This window comes from Eschrichtius robustus, chromosome X, assembly GCF_028021215.1.
Source record: "Eschrichtius robustus isolate mEscRob2 chromosome X, mEscRob2.pri, whole genome shotgun sequence".
Classification (NCBI taxonomy): Eukaryota; Metazoa; Chordata; class Mammalia; order Artiodactyla; family Eschrichtiidae; genus Eschrichtius; species Eschrichtius robustus.
The window spans coordinates 117,594,322-117,611,345 of NC_090845.1; the positions used below are offsets into that span (position 1 = coordinate 117,594,322).

General features: G+C 42.8%; 1 protein-coding gene across 1 annotated transcript in view; it reads left to right on the plus strand.

Moving 5' to 3' along the window:
* The window catches only part of LOC137756432 (uncharacterized), a 29,507-nt gene extending 13,321 nt beyond the window's left edge, over positions 1–16,186 (plus strand). Inside the window, exons 3-4 of the mRNA XM_068532691.1 lie at positions 15,173–15,371; positions 15,475–16,186. Of these exons, the coding sequence (XP_068388792.1) occupies positions 15,173–15,371; positions 15,475–16,186 (911 nt within the window). The remainder of the gene's footprint in view (positions 1–15,172; positions 15,372–15,474) is intronic.
* The last annotated feature ends 838 nt before the right edge of the window (positions 16,187–17,024 follow it).

Consider the following 17,024-nt stretch of genomic DNA (forward strand, 5'->3'; position numbering starts at 1 on the left):
CTACAATGAGGTATCACCTCACACCAGTCAGAATGGCCATCATCAAAAATCTACAAACAATAAATGCTGGAGGGGCTTCCCTGGTGGCGCAGTGGTTGAGAATCTGCCTGCCAATGCAGGGGATACGGGTTCGAGCCCTGCTCTGGGAAGATCCCACATGCCGCGGGGCGACTAGGCCTGTGAGCCACAATTGCTGAGCCTGCGCGTCTGGAGCCTGTGCTCCGCAACGAGAGGCCGCGACAGTGAGAGGCCCGCACACCGCGATGAAGAGTGGCCCCCGCTTGCCGCAACTGGAGAAAGCCCTCGCACAGAAGCGAGGATGCAACACAGCCATGAATGAATAAATAAATAGAAATTGTTAAAAAAAGAGTAAAACCTTTATAAAAAAAAAGAGTCGTGTACCACAATGTTCATTGCAGCTCTGTTTATGATAGCCAGGAAATGGAAGCAACCTAAGTGTCCATCATCAGATGAATGGATAAAGAAGATGTGGCACATATATACAATGGAATATTACTCAGCCATAAGAAGAAACGAAATTGAGTTATTTGTAGAGAGGTGGATGGACCTAGAGTCTGTCATACAGAGTGAATTAACTCAGAAAGAGAAAAACAAATACCGTATGCTAACACATATATATGGGATCTAAAAAAAAAAAATGGTTCTGATGAACCTAGGGGCAGGACAGGAATAAAGACACAGACGTAGAGAATGGACTTGAGGACACGGGGAGGGGGAAGGGTAAGCTGGGACGAAGTGAGAGAGTGGCATGGATATACATACACTACCAAATGTAAAATAGATAGCTAGTGGGAAGCAGCCGCATAGCACAGGGAGATCAGCTTGGTGCTTTGTGACCACCTAGAGGGGTGGGATAGGGAGGATGGAGGGAGACGCCAGAGGGAGGAGATATGGGGATGTATGTATACGTATAACTTATTCAGTTTGTTATAAAGCAGAAACTAACACACCGTTGTAAAGCACTTATACTCCAATAAAGATGTTTAAAAAAAAAAAGATAGGTTAAGGCACTCTACCTATAACTTTCTTTCTTTGTACCTTATTTCATTTTTTAAAAATTTATTTACTTATTTTTGGCTGCATTGGGTCTTTGTTGCTGCGTGCGGGCTTTCTCTAGTTGAGGCGAGCGGGGGCTACTCTTCGTTGCAGTGTGCGGGCTTCTCATTGCGGTGGCTTCTCGTTGCAGAGCACAGGCTCTAGGCACGCAGGCTTCAGCAGTTGTGGCTCACGGGCTTAGTTGCTCCGCAGCATGTGGGATCTTCCTGGACCAGGGATCGAACCCATGTCCCCTGCATTGGCAGACGGATTCTTAACCGCTGTGCCACCAGGGAAGTCCCTCATTTTTATTTTTATTTGTCTTATTTAACAAGCCCAAATATGTAGCTTACTATGTGTCAGACACTATTCCAATTACAGATACTACTCATTTAGTTTTCATCTAGCACTTCTTTTTATTATTTTTTAGTATTCATAATAACAACTAACATTTATTGGGTGCTTGCTATAGACCAAGACTTTTGCTAAATTTATGTCTTATTATTTCATTAAAACCACACACTAGCCCTCATTATCTCCACTTAATGGAGGAATGAGCTGAAACTAAGGGCGTTAAAAACTTTCCCATATCCTCATTGCATAGATAAGGACACTGAGTCACAGAGAGGTTAAGTAAATTGCCCACGAGCCCACACTTCTTCCACTGTGGGCCATTTCTGGACCATGGCCTCATGATTCTGACTTTACTCTTGCAGCCTTACAACTTGACTCTTCCCTAATTCTCCTATATGGATATTTCCCAGATAATGATCACATCATATCCTACTATATTGGGCAGTAATAGCAAACTACATCAGTATGCATTGTGACATGAATCTGGCTTTCAGTCAAGAGAGCTGAATTTGCTCTGCCACTAGCCAGTTGTGACGTTTGGGGAGCCTGAAGACCCAGTACGACAGAGAAGTCTTCAGCATGGCACCACAGTGCAGCAAAGAATTGCCTGCTGTAGTGGGAAGCCCCTTGAGGAAGGATGTGGCTACTCCCAGAAGAATATTACACAAAGTTGTAAGCCTGGCTCCAGGGCTCTTCCCACCTGGCAGGTTTCTCACCCCTGGAAGACTGCCTTGACCACCCAGACCTCTGCAAGAAACGGAGTCATTGGGAACTGCATCCACTCCCTTGCTTATGTCCTTGATCCCAGATCCTTTGTGCTGCTTGTTTGATGGTTCTATAGCAAACCAAAATACAAGCGACTTGGGGCCAGTGTGAATTAATTGATACAATCACAGGTCTTTGGACCACGATCAGCCTTCATGGTCTGACCTGTATTAGGCCTCTTGGGCAAGTTATTTAACATCTCTGACTCTCAACTTTTCCATCTCTAAACATGTGAGTCAATGTTATGTTGTGGAAAGAAAAAAGAGTCTGTGTCAGACAAGCTTTTTGATTCATTCATTCATTCACTAAAGGAGTATTTATGGAGTGTCCACGATGTGTCAGTCACCAAGTCGAGCGCTGGAGACAGAGATGAACAAGGCTGATAGTGGGGTAGTCCCAGCCCTTACAAAGCTTACATTCTAGTTGGGAAAACAGGCAAGAGGCAAGCAAGTGAACAAATAACTATAAATTTGGATAAATGTCATACAGTAAATACTATGATAGAAATAGTCTGTGGTGATGGGGGGAGGTGGAAATCTACTTTCCACAGAGTATCAAGTAAGGTTTCTCTAAAGTGCCATTTAACGTAAATCAAAACTACAATGAGGTACCACCTCACACCAGTCAGAAAGGCCATCATTAAAAAGTCCACAAACAATAAATGCTTCAGAGGGTGTGGAGAAAAGGGAACCCTCCTTCACTGTTGGTGGGAATGTAAACTGATGTAGCCACTATGGAAAACAGTATGGAGGTTTCTCAAAAAAATTAAAAATAGGAATTCCCTGGCGGTCCGTGATTAGGACTCCACATTTCACTGCCAAGGGCACGGGTTCAATCCGTGGTTGGGGAACTAAGATCCCACAAAACACTCAGCATGGCCAAAAAACCCCCAAAACACTAAGCTAAAAATAGAGTTGCCATATGATCCAACAATCCCACTCCTGGGCATATATTCAGACAAAACTATAATTCAAAAAGATACATGCACCCCTATGTCCATGGCAGCACTATTTACAATAGCCAAGACGTGGAAACAACCTAAATGTCCATTGACAGATGAATGGTTAAAGAAGATGTGGTACACACACACACACACACACACACACACACACACACACACACAGTGGAATATTACTCAGCCATGAAAAAGAATGAATGCCATTTGCAACAACATGGTTGGACATAGAGATTATCATACAAAGTGAAGTAAGTTGAGAGAGAAAGACAAATACTGTATGATATCACTTATATGTGGAATCTAAAATATGACAAAAATGAACATATCTACAAAACAGAAACAGACTCACAGACATAGAGAACAGACTCGTGGTTGCCAAGGGGGGGGGGGGAGGGGAGGGTGGGGTTGGGAGTTTGGGATTAGCAGATGTAAACTAGTATATACAGAATGGATAACCAACAAGGTCCTACTGCATAGCACAAGGAATTATATTCAGTATCCTGTAATAAACCATAATGGAAAAGATTATGAAAAAGAATATATATATGTGTGTGTGTATAACTGAATCACTTTGCTATATACCAGAAACTAACACAACATTGTAAATCAACTATGCTTCAATAAAATAAAATTTTTAAAAATAGGGACTTCTCTGGTGGCACAGTGGTTAAGAATCCGCCTGCCAATGCAGGGGACACAGGTTTGATCCCTGATCTGGGAAGGTCCCACATGCTGCAGAGCAACTAAGCCCATGTGCCACAACTACTGAGCCTGCCCTCTAGAGCCTGTGAGCCACAACTACTGAGCCCATGTGCCACAACTACTGAAGCCCGCATGCCTAGAGCCTGTGCTCCACAACAAAAGCCACCACAATGAGAAGCCTGCGCACTGCAATGAAGACCCAACACAGCCATAAATAAATAAATAGAAAAATTTTTTTAAATAAATAAAAATTAAAATTGAAAAGCTAAAAAAAAAAAGAAGTGGCATTTAAGCCAATTTATTATTTTATTAGACTTGTGATCTTGGCCAAATTACAGTAAGTTAAAAAAAATACAATAGGTAACTGCTCTGAGCCTCAATGGGCATAACTCCTACTTCCCAGGATCCTTGTGATGATCCAATGAGACAATATGTATAAAACATCCAGCACATAGTAAGCACTCTATAAATGTTCATTCTTTTTCCCTTCTAGCTTGAGTAGTTGATGTTCTCCAGCCTGAAAATTGCTTAAGGTCACATAATCTGCTTTGGCAGGTATTTACCTACTTAGTTCAATGTCAGGAATTTAGTGGACAAATCAAGTCACCCCTGAAATTTGCAAAAATTATATGTGCTTACACTTTAGGATTGAATCTAGATGCCTTCAATTTAGTGTCACCCCATCATGAAGTCTGGATAAGCCTTCCTCTAAGATAATCAGCTCTCTGGGACTTCCCTGGCGGCCCAGTGGTTGAGACTCGCCCTTCTAATGCAGGGGGCGTGGGTTCAATCCCTGGTCGGGGAACTAGGACCCTGCATGCCTCGCAGCCAAAATAAATAAGTAAGTAAGTAAGTAAATAAATAAATAAATAAATAATCGGCTGTCAAAGCAGCGAATTAATGTCCCGTAATTTTCCAGATTGGTTCCAGCTAGACTTCCCTATCAGTGACTTAACCTTCAGCAAAATGTTATGAGAGATATCCACTACTGGATCCTTGTACTGCCCAAGGATCTGGCACCTTGATTTCTCTGTAGGGTGAAAGAAACCTTTAATAAGGAAAGGAGGCTGTGGTTCTCTCCACTTACAGGTGAAGGACTAGCAGAGTTTTATTTTGATACACAAGGTCACATAGCAAATTTGCTAGCAAGCTCAGACCAGAATTCAATAGTGGCTTTGCCACTATTTTCTGGCTTAGACTAGTCATTGCCTGGGGTGATGATTAAAAAATCAATTCAGCATAACTAAAACCCCTACTGACTGGTTATCCCATCACAAGACACACACACACACACACACACACACACACACACACACACTAATTGATAGAGTGATGCTGGTTTTGCTGGTTTTGTCAAGAATAATGTGATGGTTTGTGGTTGAGATTCACTATCCTACAGAATCTGTACTAAGAGCTAAGATAGAGATTATTATATGATAGGCCAGTCCCCCTAAGGTCACTTGGTGGAAACTCATCTGACCACACTTTAAAAACACAGTGCTAAACACACACACACACAACCACCACGGTAGTCAAACTTTTTCAAAAGTGCTTATTGTTAATAATGTACCTACAAGTAAAAGTTTAAGCCATGTTTCAGTTATACTCTGAAATGTGGGGAAGATCACACAGTTGGGCCAGGAAGAAAGGAAGTGAAAGCTGCTCAACTTGATGAAGCAAAAACAATATTCTTGGTTTCTGATTTAAGGTATTTTTCATGTTCAAGAAAGAATCGCTATTTATTCAAATACTGCTTCCAATTATTAATATTAAAGATTATAAATTTTGTCTGAATCAACCATGGTATAACATAAATCAGCACCTAAAAGCCTGGGGGCATTATGAAGTTTTTGTCTTTAGAAAAATTACTGATAATATGTTTTTACCATCAAACAGGTATACTTATTTCCAGTTGCATTCAATACAGTTAGTTCCTATCCTAAAATTTAAGAGCTCTGTCAAAATTAAAATAACATACTTATGCATTAAGCTAAACTATGGCTGTTTTCAAATTATTCAAGGCAGAAAACCATCGCGTATGCATGAAATAAATTAGAAGCAATGGCTTTAACAGTGTTTCCCAAGTCGATGCTTTTGAGCAGCTCCTAGAAATAGCTCTAGTAATATCCCCAGTTTGGTGGCCAAAGCAATTTAAGCAAATTAGAGATGCTTAAGCCTTTGTCGAATGACTGTACTAAAATCAAATTTGATACACTTTAAAAACCAATACTATAGATAGTAATTATAATTGCTCCCGACAAGTCAGTTGAAAAACCATCCCAGACCTCCAACATAGAGTGTTTAAACAGGATTGTCCTTTAAGCACAATTCTACATAAATTACTCAAAGCAACAGAAGAACAGAAGTCACTGTAAAACAGATACAGTTTGACCTTTTGGTTCTCCTAAAGCATTCAAAGTGCTCTGGCATATAGTCAAAGTAATCTAGGCCTGGAAAAATTATTGGAGAACAAGAGGAATTACTGGAATAATATGGAAGAACCCGCACTTCACCATCAACAGAAACAATGTTATGTTTCCTAAAGTGAACTTGCTTTTCCTTTGTCTTGTTAAAAATATGGTGAATATAACTCATGAGGAAATTTTCTCATATGTTCCTATAGAAGACAAGCTACATAAAGCTGTTTGGGTACTTTCCAATACAAGACCAGATGTTCTTAAGTGAAAATGATATGAAATTGGGATACACGACAAATGCTGATCTCTATGACACCACTTTCTCCTGCTTTTTCTTTGATCCTCATCTTGGCTGCATACTCTTTTTTTCATCAACTCTTTAAATGAGGTTCTGTCCTCAGCACTCTCTGCTCTTCTCACTGCCAAGGCTTTAATGGACATGCAGACTCAGATCTGTGTCCTCTGCTCTAGTACCTGCTGTCTTCACCTCTCCCTGGATGTCCCAAAGACCTCTCAAACCTGCATGTACAAAAGTGACCTCATCATATTTCTCCATCACCTCCACCAATCCTGCATCACTTCTCCCAACCTTCTACCTATCGCCACCACCTGCTGTTCCTCTCTATTTCAGCTGTGCTTGCCAGAAATCCAGGAGCCACTCCAGAGAAACTGCAAGGAGTAGGGATAAAGTGTGTGGACTTTGGAGTTAGGCTACTCCGGTGCTACCACATTCTAATTAGATGAACTATCAGCAAGATTCTCCCACTTACTATCTAATTCCATATACAGCCTGGGCACTAGAATCAGGCTGGATTCATAGCCTGGCTCGCCTACTTGCAGGCTGTGTCACCTTGGGCAAGTTACTTAACCTTTATGGGCCTGATTTTCTTCATCTGTAAGATAGAGATAATAGAATTTCTTACTTCATAGGCTATCGTGAGAATTAAAAGATATAGTGCATGCGAAGCACTAGTACAGGGCCTGGCACATAGTAAGCACTCAGTAACTATTAGTCATTATTATAATTATCTATATTCTTCCCTCATCCAATTATGTTCTTCTCCCAACATTTTATTGTAAAAACTCCTGAACATAAAGAAAAGCTAAAAGAATTGTACCATGAACACACACATCCTTATCACCTAAGTTCTACTATTGTTAACAGCTGGCTATATTGACTTTAGGGCATATCTATCCAGCCATTCATCAGTCCACCTTAATTTTCTATGCACTTCAAAGTAAGTTGTGCAGCATCAGTTCACTCTATCCCTAAATGCTTTAGCATGCTGGTTATTAACTAGAGTTCAATATTTAATTTCTTTTTTAGATAAAATGAACATATAGTGAAATGCACGAATCTTAAGTGTATGCGCTTTGATGAGTTTTGACAAATGCACACACCCCGTGTAACGCAAACCCCTGTCAAGATACAGAACATTTGCATCACCCTAGAAAGTTCTCCCATGCCCCCTCACAGTTGGGCCCCTTACCCTTGCAAAAGGCAATCACTGCTCTGATTTTTTTTCCTGCCGGAGATTAATTTAATCTATTCTAGAACGTCATATAAATGGAGTTATACAGTATACACTCTTATCCCCAATCTTTTTAACCGTGATAAAGTTGATATGTCAAAAGAAAAACTCACTGTTGTTTTAATTTGCACAGATTACTGCTGAGGATGAACTTTTAAAAAGTTATCACTTAGGAGTTTTTTTCTTAGACTCTGCAGACAGAAGGATATGGACTTAATATGGACTTAGTTCTTGGCTTACCAGATGTGCAAACTTGGACAAATTACTTGGCCTTTCTGAGCTTCAGTTTCTTCATCTCTAATATGGACATAATAATAGATTTATCTTGTAGAATATTACTACCTTAAAGGGTTGTGAAAATTATGAGATAATGCATGTAAAGCATTTATTATTGCAGTGTCTAAAACACAGAAAGTGCTCAATGTTAGCTATTATTATTATGTGGTTCCTTGTAGATTAAGAGTAATTACTGTGCTCTTCCTTCCATACCCACATAGCTCATTCCCTCATGACCTCCTCCTCTCTACTCAATTGTCACCTCATCAGTGATAACTCCCTTGATTGTCGTATTTTAACATAGCAACCAACCCCAGCACCGTTTCCCCATCTTGCCATACTGGGTTGACTTGTGTTCTTTCAAAAGATATGGTCAAGTCCTAACCCCTGTACCTGTGAATGTGACATTATTTGGAAATGGAATCTTTGCAGATGTAATCAAGTTGAGATGAGGTCACACTGGGTTAGGACAGGCCCTAAGTCCAATGACTGGTGTCCTTATAAGAGACAGAGAGACACATACAAACACACAGGAAGAGTATCATATAATGACAGAGGCAGAGATTGGAGTGATGCATCTACAAATCAAGGAATGCCAAGGACTGAGGGCAACCACCAGAAGTCGGGAAGAGACAAGGAAGGATCATCCCCTAGAGCCTTCAGAGGGCCTGCCAACACCTTGATTTTGGACTTCTAGCCTCCAGAACTATGAAAGAATAAATTTGTGTGGTTTTAAGCCACCCAGTTTGTTATGGCAGCCCTAGCAAATGAATACACCTGCTTTATTTTTCTGCATAGCACTTGCCATCTGACATAGTACATATTTATTTTGTTTATTTAATGTTTCCCCTTACTTGAGTAAAAGATCTGTGAGAGCAGGGACTTTGTTTTGTTCATACTGATTCCCTAGCACTAAGAGGGTGTCTGGCACATAATAGATCCTCAATAAACATTCCCAGAAGGAAGGAGGGAGGGAGGGAGAGAGGAACTTAGTTTACTATTCATATATACTACATTGAACACTATGATTTTTGAGTTTATTTTTTTTATTTTTTATTTTTTTGTAAGCCTTGCGAGTATTAAACGAGAGTCTCAACAAATGGTAATGTGATTATTATTATCCTTTTATTAAGATGAAACCGTAATATACACTAAAGAGAAATGCCATAGGTAGCTAATGATACTCTTATTACAAATGATTTACTACAGGATTTCTATAAAATAATGAGTTTACTTTTTGCTTTTTAATTTTAAGATGGTTTTTGATGTGAAGCTTTTATGTGTTCAAATTCATCTTTTTTTAGTGGTTTCTGTCATCAATGTTATGCTTAAATTACCTTTTCTCAATCTCATGATCATATAGTCACCTTATTTTCTTCTTAGTATTTTATAGTTTAATTATTGCTTTAATTGTTCATTATGAAAAATTTAAATATAAAGAAAAGTAGAGAGATTAAGATAATACGAAGTTTCATTTTTTATATTCAACCCTTCATCCATCTGGAATTTATTTTGATGTGTGGAATGAGAGCTTTAACTGCTGTTTTGTTTCAGGTTTTTTCAAAATAGTTAACCAATCATCCCAGCAATTTTTACTAACCTATCTTTTCTTTACCAATTTGAAATGACACCTTAATGATCGTCTAAACACATATATACTTCCATCTGTAGAACAGCATAGAAATCTCACCAACAGGCATCTATTTTTGTTGTAGCATCACTTTTAAAATGCTACTTTGTAAGTTTTAGTATCTGTTAATACAAGTTCCACTTCATGATTCTTTTTTTTCCTCACCATTTTCTTGACTGTTCTTCCCCGTTTATTCTCACGGACGAACTTTAGAATCGTCGTGAAGTTTGGAAACCGTCCCTTCAAGATACTGGTTGGAACTGTATTAAATTTATCCATGTATCTATGGGAGAAAGCTGCCGCTACCTCTATCCTGAGGCCCTGTCCTGTTTCGCGTCTTCGTCTCCCACTTGTAAAACAGCCTCCTAGCTGGCTTTGGGCCCAGTGGTCTCCAAGCCAGCCTCTATGTGGCTGTCAGAGAGGTCTTACTGAATGGGCAAATGTAGCTTATGCCATTTCTCTGCTTAAAACTCTTAAGTGACTTCCCTTTCCATTTGGGACAAGGTTCTATGATCTGGTCCTAACCTACTTCTCTCCTCACATGGGCCAGACCATTCGGAACCAAGTGTAGTTCTTTGGAAGGGCCTCCATCTGATCTCTTCTTTTTGCACAAAAAACTCTGCCTAAAAAAGACCCCTCACTGGCCTTCCTGCCTACCTCCCCTCAGGCCCCCTTTCCTGACACTGGCCCTGGGAAGGACTTCCTGACCCAGCCACTCTCCATTCCCAGCCTGGGTTACGTGCCCTCCCCCCTGCCTCTGGACATCTAGCCTGGCACTCACCGTACTGGTCCCTAATCGTTTATCAAAACCTCCATCCTACTCCACTCCTACTCAAAAGCACTTCTTCTGGGGCTTCAGTCTCCCTAGTTACTTAAGAATAAAGCTGGACTATAATCTATAAAGAAGGATTCTTTCAGCTACAATTTGATACAGTCCCTTGTTTCAAAGCTAATATAACAGGATTGCCAAAAGGTCAACTTCTAAGTCAACATATGTTTGGGCTAATTAAACCGATGCCCTATCGACTCTTCTGTCTGGGGAAAATTAATGCCCACACTGATGACCTTGAAAAGCCATGGAATATTAAACTACTCTCTGAATCAAAGGCAAATAATATACCTGGTAGTGCTTCTCCTGAACTTACTGTAAATCTTTAGAAATGAGTAAGCTACATATGGTATGTTACTAATTTTCCATATAACTACCGATTTAAATTACCCCTTTCCCCCAAATTCTAAACCAATGACTTGAATGCAAAGCACTTTTAAAATTATTGGAGATAGACCTAACTTTAACAAAGACAGATCAGATTATGTGAAGCTAGAAGAGAGCCGAGGATCGCCCAGGTCAGCCTTGATTTTAGATGAAGGAATTGAGACTCAAAAACAGGCCAAGTGGCCTACCCCTCAGGAACAGAGCCCCTCCACACATGCCCATTAAAAGTGGAAACTGCAATAACTGCATACTAGCCACCTTTGGAAAGCACCAGTGAACCACTAGAGACAATAAACTTGCATTATTAAAGTGGAGGTTTGCTGGTGTTAAGGATTATAACAAATAAGGTTTAATCCCTTCTTTTACTGAGCTACTTTATTAGAGGGGAGGGAGACCTTTGCTGTGCTGCCACATCAAACTTAACTATGATTAGGCACCAACAAAGTAGTAAGCATTAGACAGCACAGGAAATATCTGTAGAGTTCTTTATGCTTGTATAATTGCCTCAAGCGTTGGTCACTTTAAAAAAATCACACACACTTACTTAATACTGGAAGACAGAATTTACTACCGAAAGTCTCTTTTCATTAAGATTTCACTTCATCACTAAGAAGTAAAATCCATCCCCCAAACCACTGCCAAAGAGAACACACTTAACCCACATATCCTTGAGGTAGACCGACGTTATCAGTGTTTCCCCTAATGAGGAAACGGAAGCCTTAGGCAACTAGCTCAAGGATAAGTGCAATTCAGTAAAAGAGCTCCTCTTCCTGATTAAATTGGACCAATGTTATAAGGGAAAATTAAAAGGGTTTAAAAATTCGAAAATTCCATGGCAACAGAAATAAGAATGACACACACATATAACATCTTTAGTTAGTCCACATCTCTTTTTGATAAGAAATAAAGACTAAAGATGAAGTTTAAAAGACAACTTCTTTTGTTGACTTTGTGTCCTAGAAGCTGAGGTCTTTCATTCTTTTTGAGCAGTCCTTCTCCAAGAATGGTCTCCAGGCATCGGTGGTACCGAGGTTGGAAACACAAATCCTCAGGCCCCACCCTAGACCTACAGAGTCAATCTCTGGAGATAAGATTGGGTATCTGTGTTTTAAAAAGTGCTGAAGTTTAAGAACCACTACAGGATCCAAACTGCTTTATCTGAGTGGCAACTGGCTGAATAACCTTAACACTTTTATTGTGTTATTAGTCAATATTCACTTTTTCTACCTTGTGATCTGTCTCAGCTAACATGAGTAATTTCTGCTCAAGGTTAGTCACGCTACAGAACCCCTGAACTCCAAATTCTAATAAGCCTATGTCCAGGTTTCCAGCATTTACTAGCCTCCAAAGCAAGGTGGTATTTCTCCATCTCAGTGGCCCTTCCACCAAATGCTTTCATCATAGAACCCCAAACCGAGTGGACTAACAAGTTCACTCTACCCTCAGGTTAGATCTCAAACGTGCCCAGTTCCTCCAGGGCAGGTGACCCACTGGTTTACAACTTTGCATCTCCCTCATACGGATAAACACGTGTACTTAAAACAGAATGAGCACATTTTGTCCAAATATTTGTCAGCATAATACAATTCCCCAAATTAGGTGTCTTGGTGCTTTATGCAGATGCAAACTTGAAAAGCAGACATGCCCAAGTTTCCCTAGGACCGCCCCACCCCGCCACGGACCCAACCATGAGATTTAAAAAAAAAATCTTCCAGCATTGTTAATCTTTAAAAAAACAAAAAAAAGGGAGTCAAATTTTTTCAGATCTATAAATTTATTTTACAAATTTAGGTCCACTTACGTTAACAATCTGATCCTTCACCAAACTGCCAAAACACACCTTCATGATTTCAAATATTTTATTTTAAAAATCGTTATCATCATTTTTAAAACTCCAGATGCGTTTCAAAACATTTTTTAATGGCAGTCACTAGAGAAAAGGATTTTACCATCTTACTTAAGTACAGGCAGACTGTCGTCAACAAGGGTCCTGCGGTTTACAGATGGATACCGTGCAATTTTTCTCCTATTATACTAATCAAAATTGCATCGTGATCCACCCGACAACAGCAAAACAGGTCATTTTACAGTTACCAAATATCAGAACTCACAACCTTTAAAAATTAAAATAAGACGACGATAAAAATCCTCCTTTCTTCCACAGGCCGGGACAAGTGCAATACTCTACACATAACACAAGTAATGCAACAAATCCCCACCCACGGATGAATGGGTACGAAGGCTGGAGATGCGTGAGGAGGTGGTCACAGGGCCGCCGACAGAACACATTGTCACAATCAGTTTTGCATGGATTTGCACAGCCATATATACACATATACGCTGAAATGCAAACCTGCAAAACTAACTGTGAGTAGCAGTGTCTTTGAATGTCCTCACCATCAACAAGAGACGTGTTATCCAAGAGTACTGGAAGTGCCCACACTACAGTAGAGTGATGCCGAAACTACCTGCACTGTGAGCACTTTGGTACTACCGGGACCCGGTCTCATCCCTGGCACAGGACGCTGTACGCCGCTCACAACCCCACCCTCTGCTCCCAACGGACGAGCACAAAGCCAAAGGCAAACCTTTGAAATGTGTCCTATGCAAATTATTAGTCAAGGCATACTTTCCAATGCTGTGTATCAGGCAGCCTGTGCCAGAAGGGGCATTTAGGGCAGTAGATTCTAAGCTGCTTCACTAACTGCACTAGATGCACCTTAACACAAGAGACACATTCTGAGGAACGGCTCAAAAGCACCAACAGCTTCATTATGCACAAACTACGGGTCTCAGGAGCCATTGATTAAATCACCATGGTAATGTAAGAAGTGCTTGCATTGCAGTAGATCTCAAAAAGCTACCTGCACTGTAAGCACTTTTACACGGCCAAGGCCCATTCCTGTAGCAGAAGTGTCTCCCACGAGCGCTTCTCCTCCGTGCTCACAGATCTACTCGGACTCACCTGGTTCGGAACAGAAACGAAAAACAAAAAGACAGATCAGACGCTGAACAAGTAAACTGCTAGTTAATATTCCTGAAACAAGCTTTTCTTTGGCTCAGAGTCCCAGCTAGGTTTTGGAATTTCAGCCAAGTCCTGAGAAATATTAATACTCTGAATTACTTACACAGAGTTGAACACAAATAACACTGGCAATTTCAGAAGTCCAATTCTTAAGTATAAGCGGATTTTGGACTGCCCCTCTCCATCTAAGAAAACTTGATATCTGCCTCCCAGAAAATGTGCAGGCCCATTATCTCCCCCACCCCTGATTTTAGAAGAGGTTTATCCAGAGAAAGATGCATATAAAAATCAGAAGACTGTTTGCTTCTTGAGGTGGGGCTCCATACAAAAAGTGACCGTTAGATGAAATGAACGTTCCCTGCCCCCAACCCATTAACAGACTATGACAGAAACTTTAAAGCTGGTTTAAGAAACACAGCCTTCTGTGCTCTTCACATAATGCACAGATGGCCTAGAGATGTCACATTTTGATCTATTTCAAAGGGCTCTTGTTCTGTTTAAACATTTATGGACCCATTTTCTCCATTAAACCCAAAGAAGGCAGATTAGCTCCTCTTCCCTTCTTGTCATTATCGTCCATAAGAAAACCTTCTCCATTCCCAAGTGCTTATCTTACCTAAGAACGTGAAGCAAGGAAAATGAGCCCCTATTTGAAAAGGGTTCACAAGGTTACCCTACCTCTTCCGTGATGGGTTAAGTTTTGTCAAAAAAAGAAAAATTCAGAGACACAGAATCTGTAATGTTTAACTAGTGACGGAATTTCAAATGTTGGACTTCCTTCATGGTACCCCAGACCATTAATCTAGTCTTTATAAGAAAACTCCTTAAACTGATTCATAAAAATTACACTTAGATCTAAAAATATAAATTCTATGGGGAAAGAAGAGTAAAATTAGTGTAGAAAAGAGTATCATTTTCCCTCTTAAATTGGGTTTCTCCGCCTGTAAAGTATTTTTTCTCCCTTAAAAAAATACTCCAAACTGGAGTCAAAAATGCATAATATTTGCCGACTCAACTTGGCAACATTGAGCCTCTCACGGGTCAGAGAGAGCGCCTTCTACAGTCAATACCTTTCTTTAATTAACCGTTCATCTGGTATACCTCGCGCGGCGCCGGGCAGCCACTCTCCCACTCCTTTAAAATGTAAAAGGAAAACAACCCGCCCCCCGCCCCCAAAAGCTTCCAAGTCCGCCTTTGTGAATCCCTCGGCCTCTTCCCGCGCCTCTCACACCCTTACCTAGTGCTCCCGTTGAAGTCCGGGAGCCGCCCGCGCGCCCAGGGTGTGCTCCAGCTGCTCACACCACGCGCTCCCGTCCTCGTGCTGCAGCCGCCGCCACCGAGATTAAAGAGAAAGAAACAAAGCATCATGGGAAACGGAGTTCTCCATTCAAAGCACCAAAAACGCGCCAAGCCCACGCCTCCCTCCCCCTCCATTCCCGGGTTGGTGGGAGAGAAGCCAAGGGGGAGGGGAGTCCTTTTTTCCCCCCTCCACGTGCACCCCCCCTCATTCCGCACACCCCCCAAGTTCTCGTGGAACCTAAAGGTCAGCGATGGAGGAGAAAGGGGGACTCGTTTCCCGCGCGCTCCCCGCTACCCCTCAACTGCACTCTGGTACTTTGCTTTTCTCAAGTCCCGCCCGCTCCGTCCCCTCCCACCCAGCCAGTCAACTCTCCCCGATCAGAGCTGCCCCAAAGAAGGTTCTCCCCTTCTGCCCCGGCCGCCGGCCCGGGCCACCCCGCGCGGGACCCGGCCCGCGCCCGCCCCTCGCAGGTGGCGCGCCCTGCGACCCCGCACCGGCCACCCCTCTTCCCGTCCCCCCCGGCCCCACACACACCCCGGGCCGCGCGCGCCACCCGAGCGCTCGGGGGAACCAGGCGCGAGCGCAGCCTCCCGCAGAGCCCGAGGAGGAAGAGAAGCGAGAAACAGCGTTCAGGAAATTAATCGGGGCCGCGAGAGCACACCTCACCCAAAGTGCCCCCGGCCAGAACGACGCGGGGCCACTAGCCTTCCTGCCACCACTCGAGGAGCGCTCCGTCCCCTTGGCCCTCCGTCCGAAGCTATATCCCTGGGAAAAGCCCGCCCCTCTGCCTTTAATAGCCCAGGGAAAAAAGCCCGCCCCCGCCCACCCGGCCCGCACAGGAATTAGGAAACGGAACCCCCACCCCGCCAAAGCGAAAACCCCACCGAGCCCCAGTTACCCACGGGCCGAGCGCAGTCGGCATTTTCCCCTCTTTCCCCCGAGCCGGAGTCTTTAATTAAAGGCGCGCCTGGGACGCCAGCCCGGGCGGCGTCCGGTGCTGGAGCCGGTGCCACTGGCGCCGAGCCCGGGATGGCGCACTCGCTACCACCTCGTCCGGTCCCGCTCCCGCGGCGCTCACCCCATCCCCCCACCGGAGACAGACGACGAGGCCCACGGAGCCGTGGGACCGGGGTGTCCCCCACCCGGCGCGCGCATGCGCGCCACCTCTCCGCTAGATTGAAAGTGTTCCTAAGGCCCCAAGAGGAAAGAAATACAGACACAGCATATTCACTCTATGCACATGTGAAAGTTTTAACCTCTGGCACCTTGTGCTACTGTTAGGAGGATTTCGCCTTTGCCAGCAGCCCCCCTCACCCAGTAAATCAGGGTTTCTTGGCAGGCATCGTTAACGGTAGCAGCCACCGAGTACATGCACAAATGCAAGGAAGATACGGTGCAATTATCTTGCTTTCTCTTCTCATTCCACAGCTAATGAGAACCAATTGAGGGCTGCCTGCTTAAAGGCCAAAGCCCAAGGACACTCTCTGTGAAAAGTAAGACGACGTCTTAGTTTAAGAAGCACAATAAAAATGGAATTAAGCATACAGCACTTTGAACACCGGGCAAAATGCGGTCATCAGACTATACCTACTCCACGTCCCTGGCGGACCCGGGCGCGGGGAGAGGGTTTGGGAGTGCGGGAGACAGTTACAAATCAGAGAGGGCAGTGAGCACGCAGGATCTGGGGAGGAAAGCACTGGAAAGCAAGCGGGGGTGAGGAGGGGGTGTGCCAAATGAAGCCGACCCCTCCCTCCCCACTATTGTTACCGCAGGAGATTGCGGCAGCCCAAAGC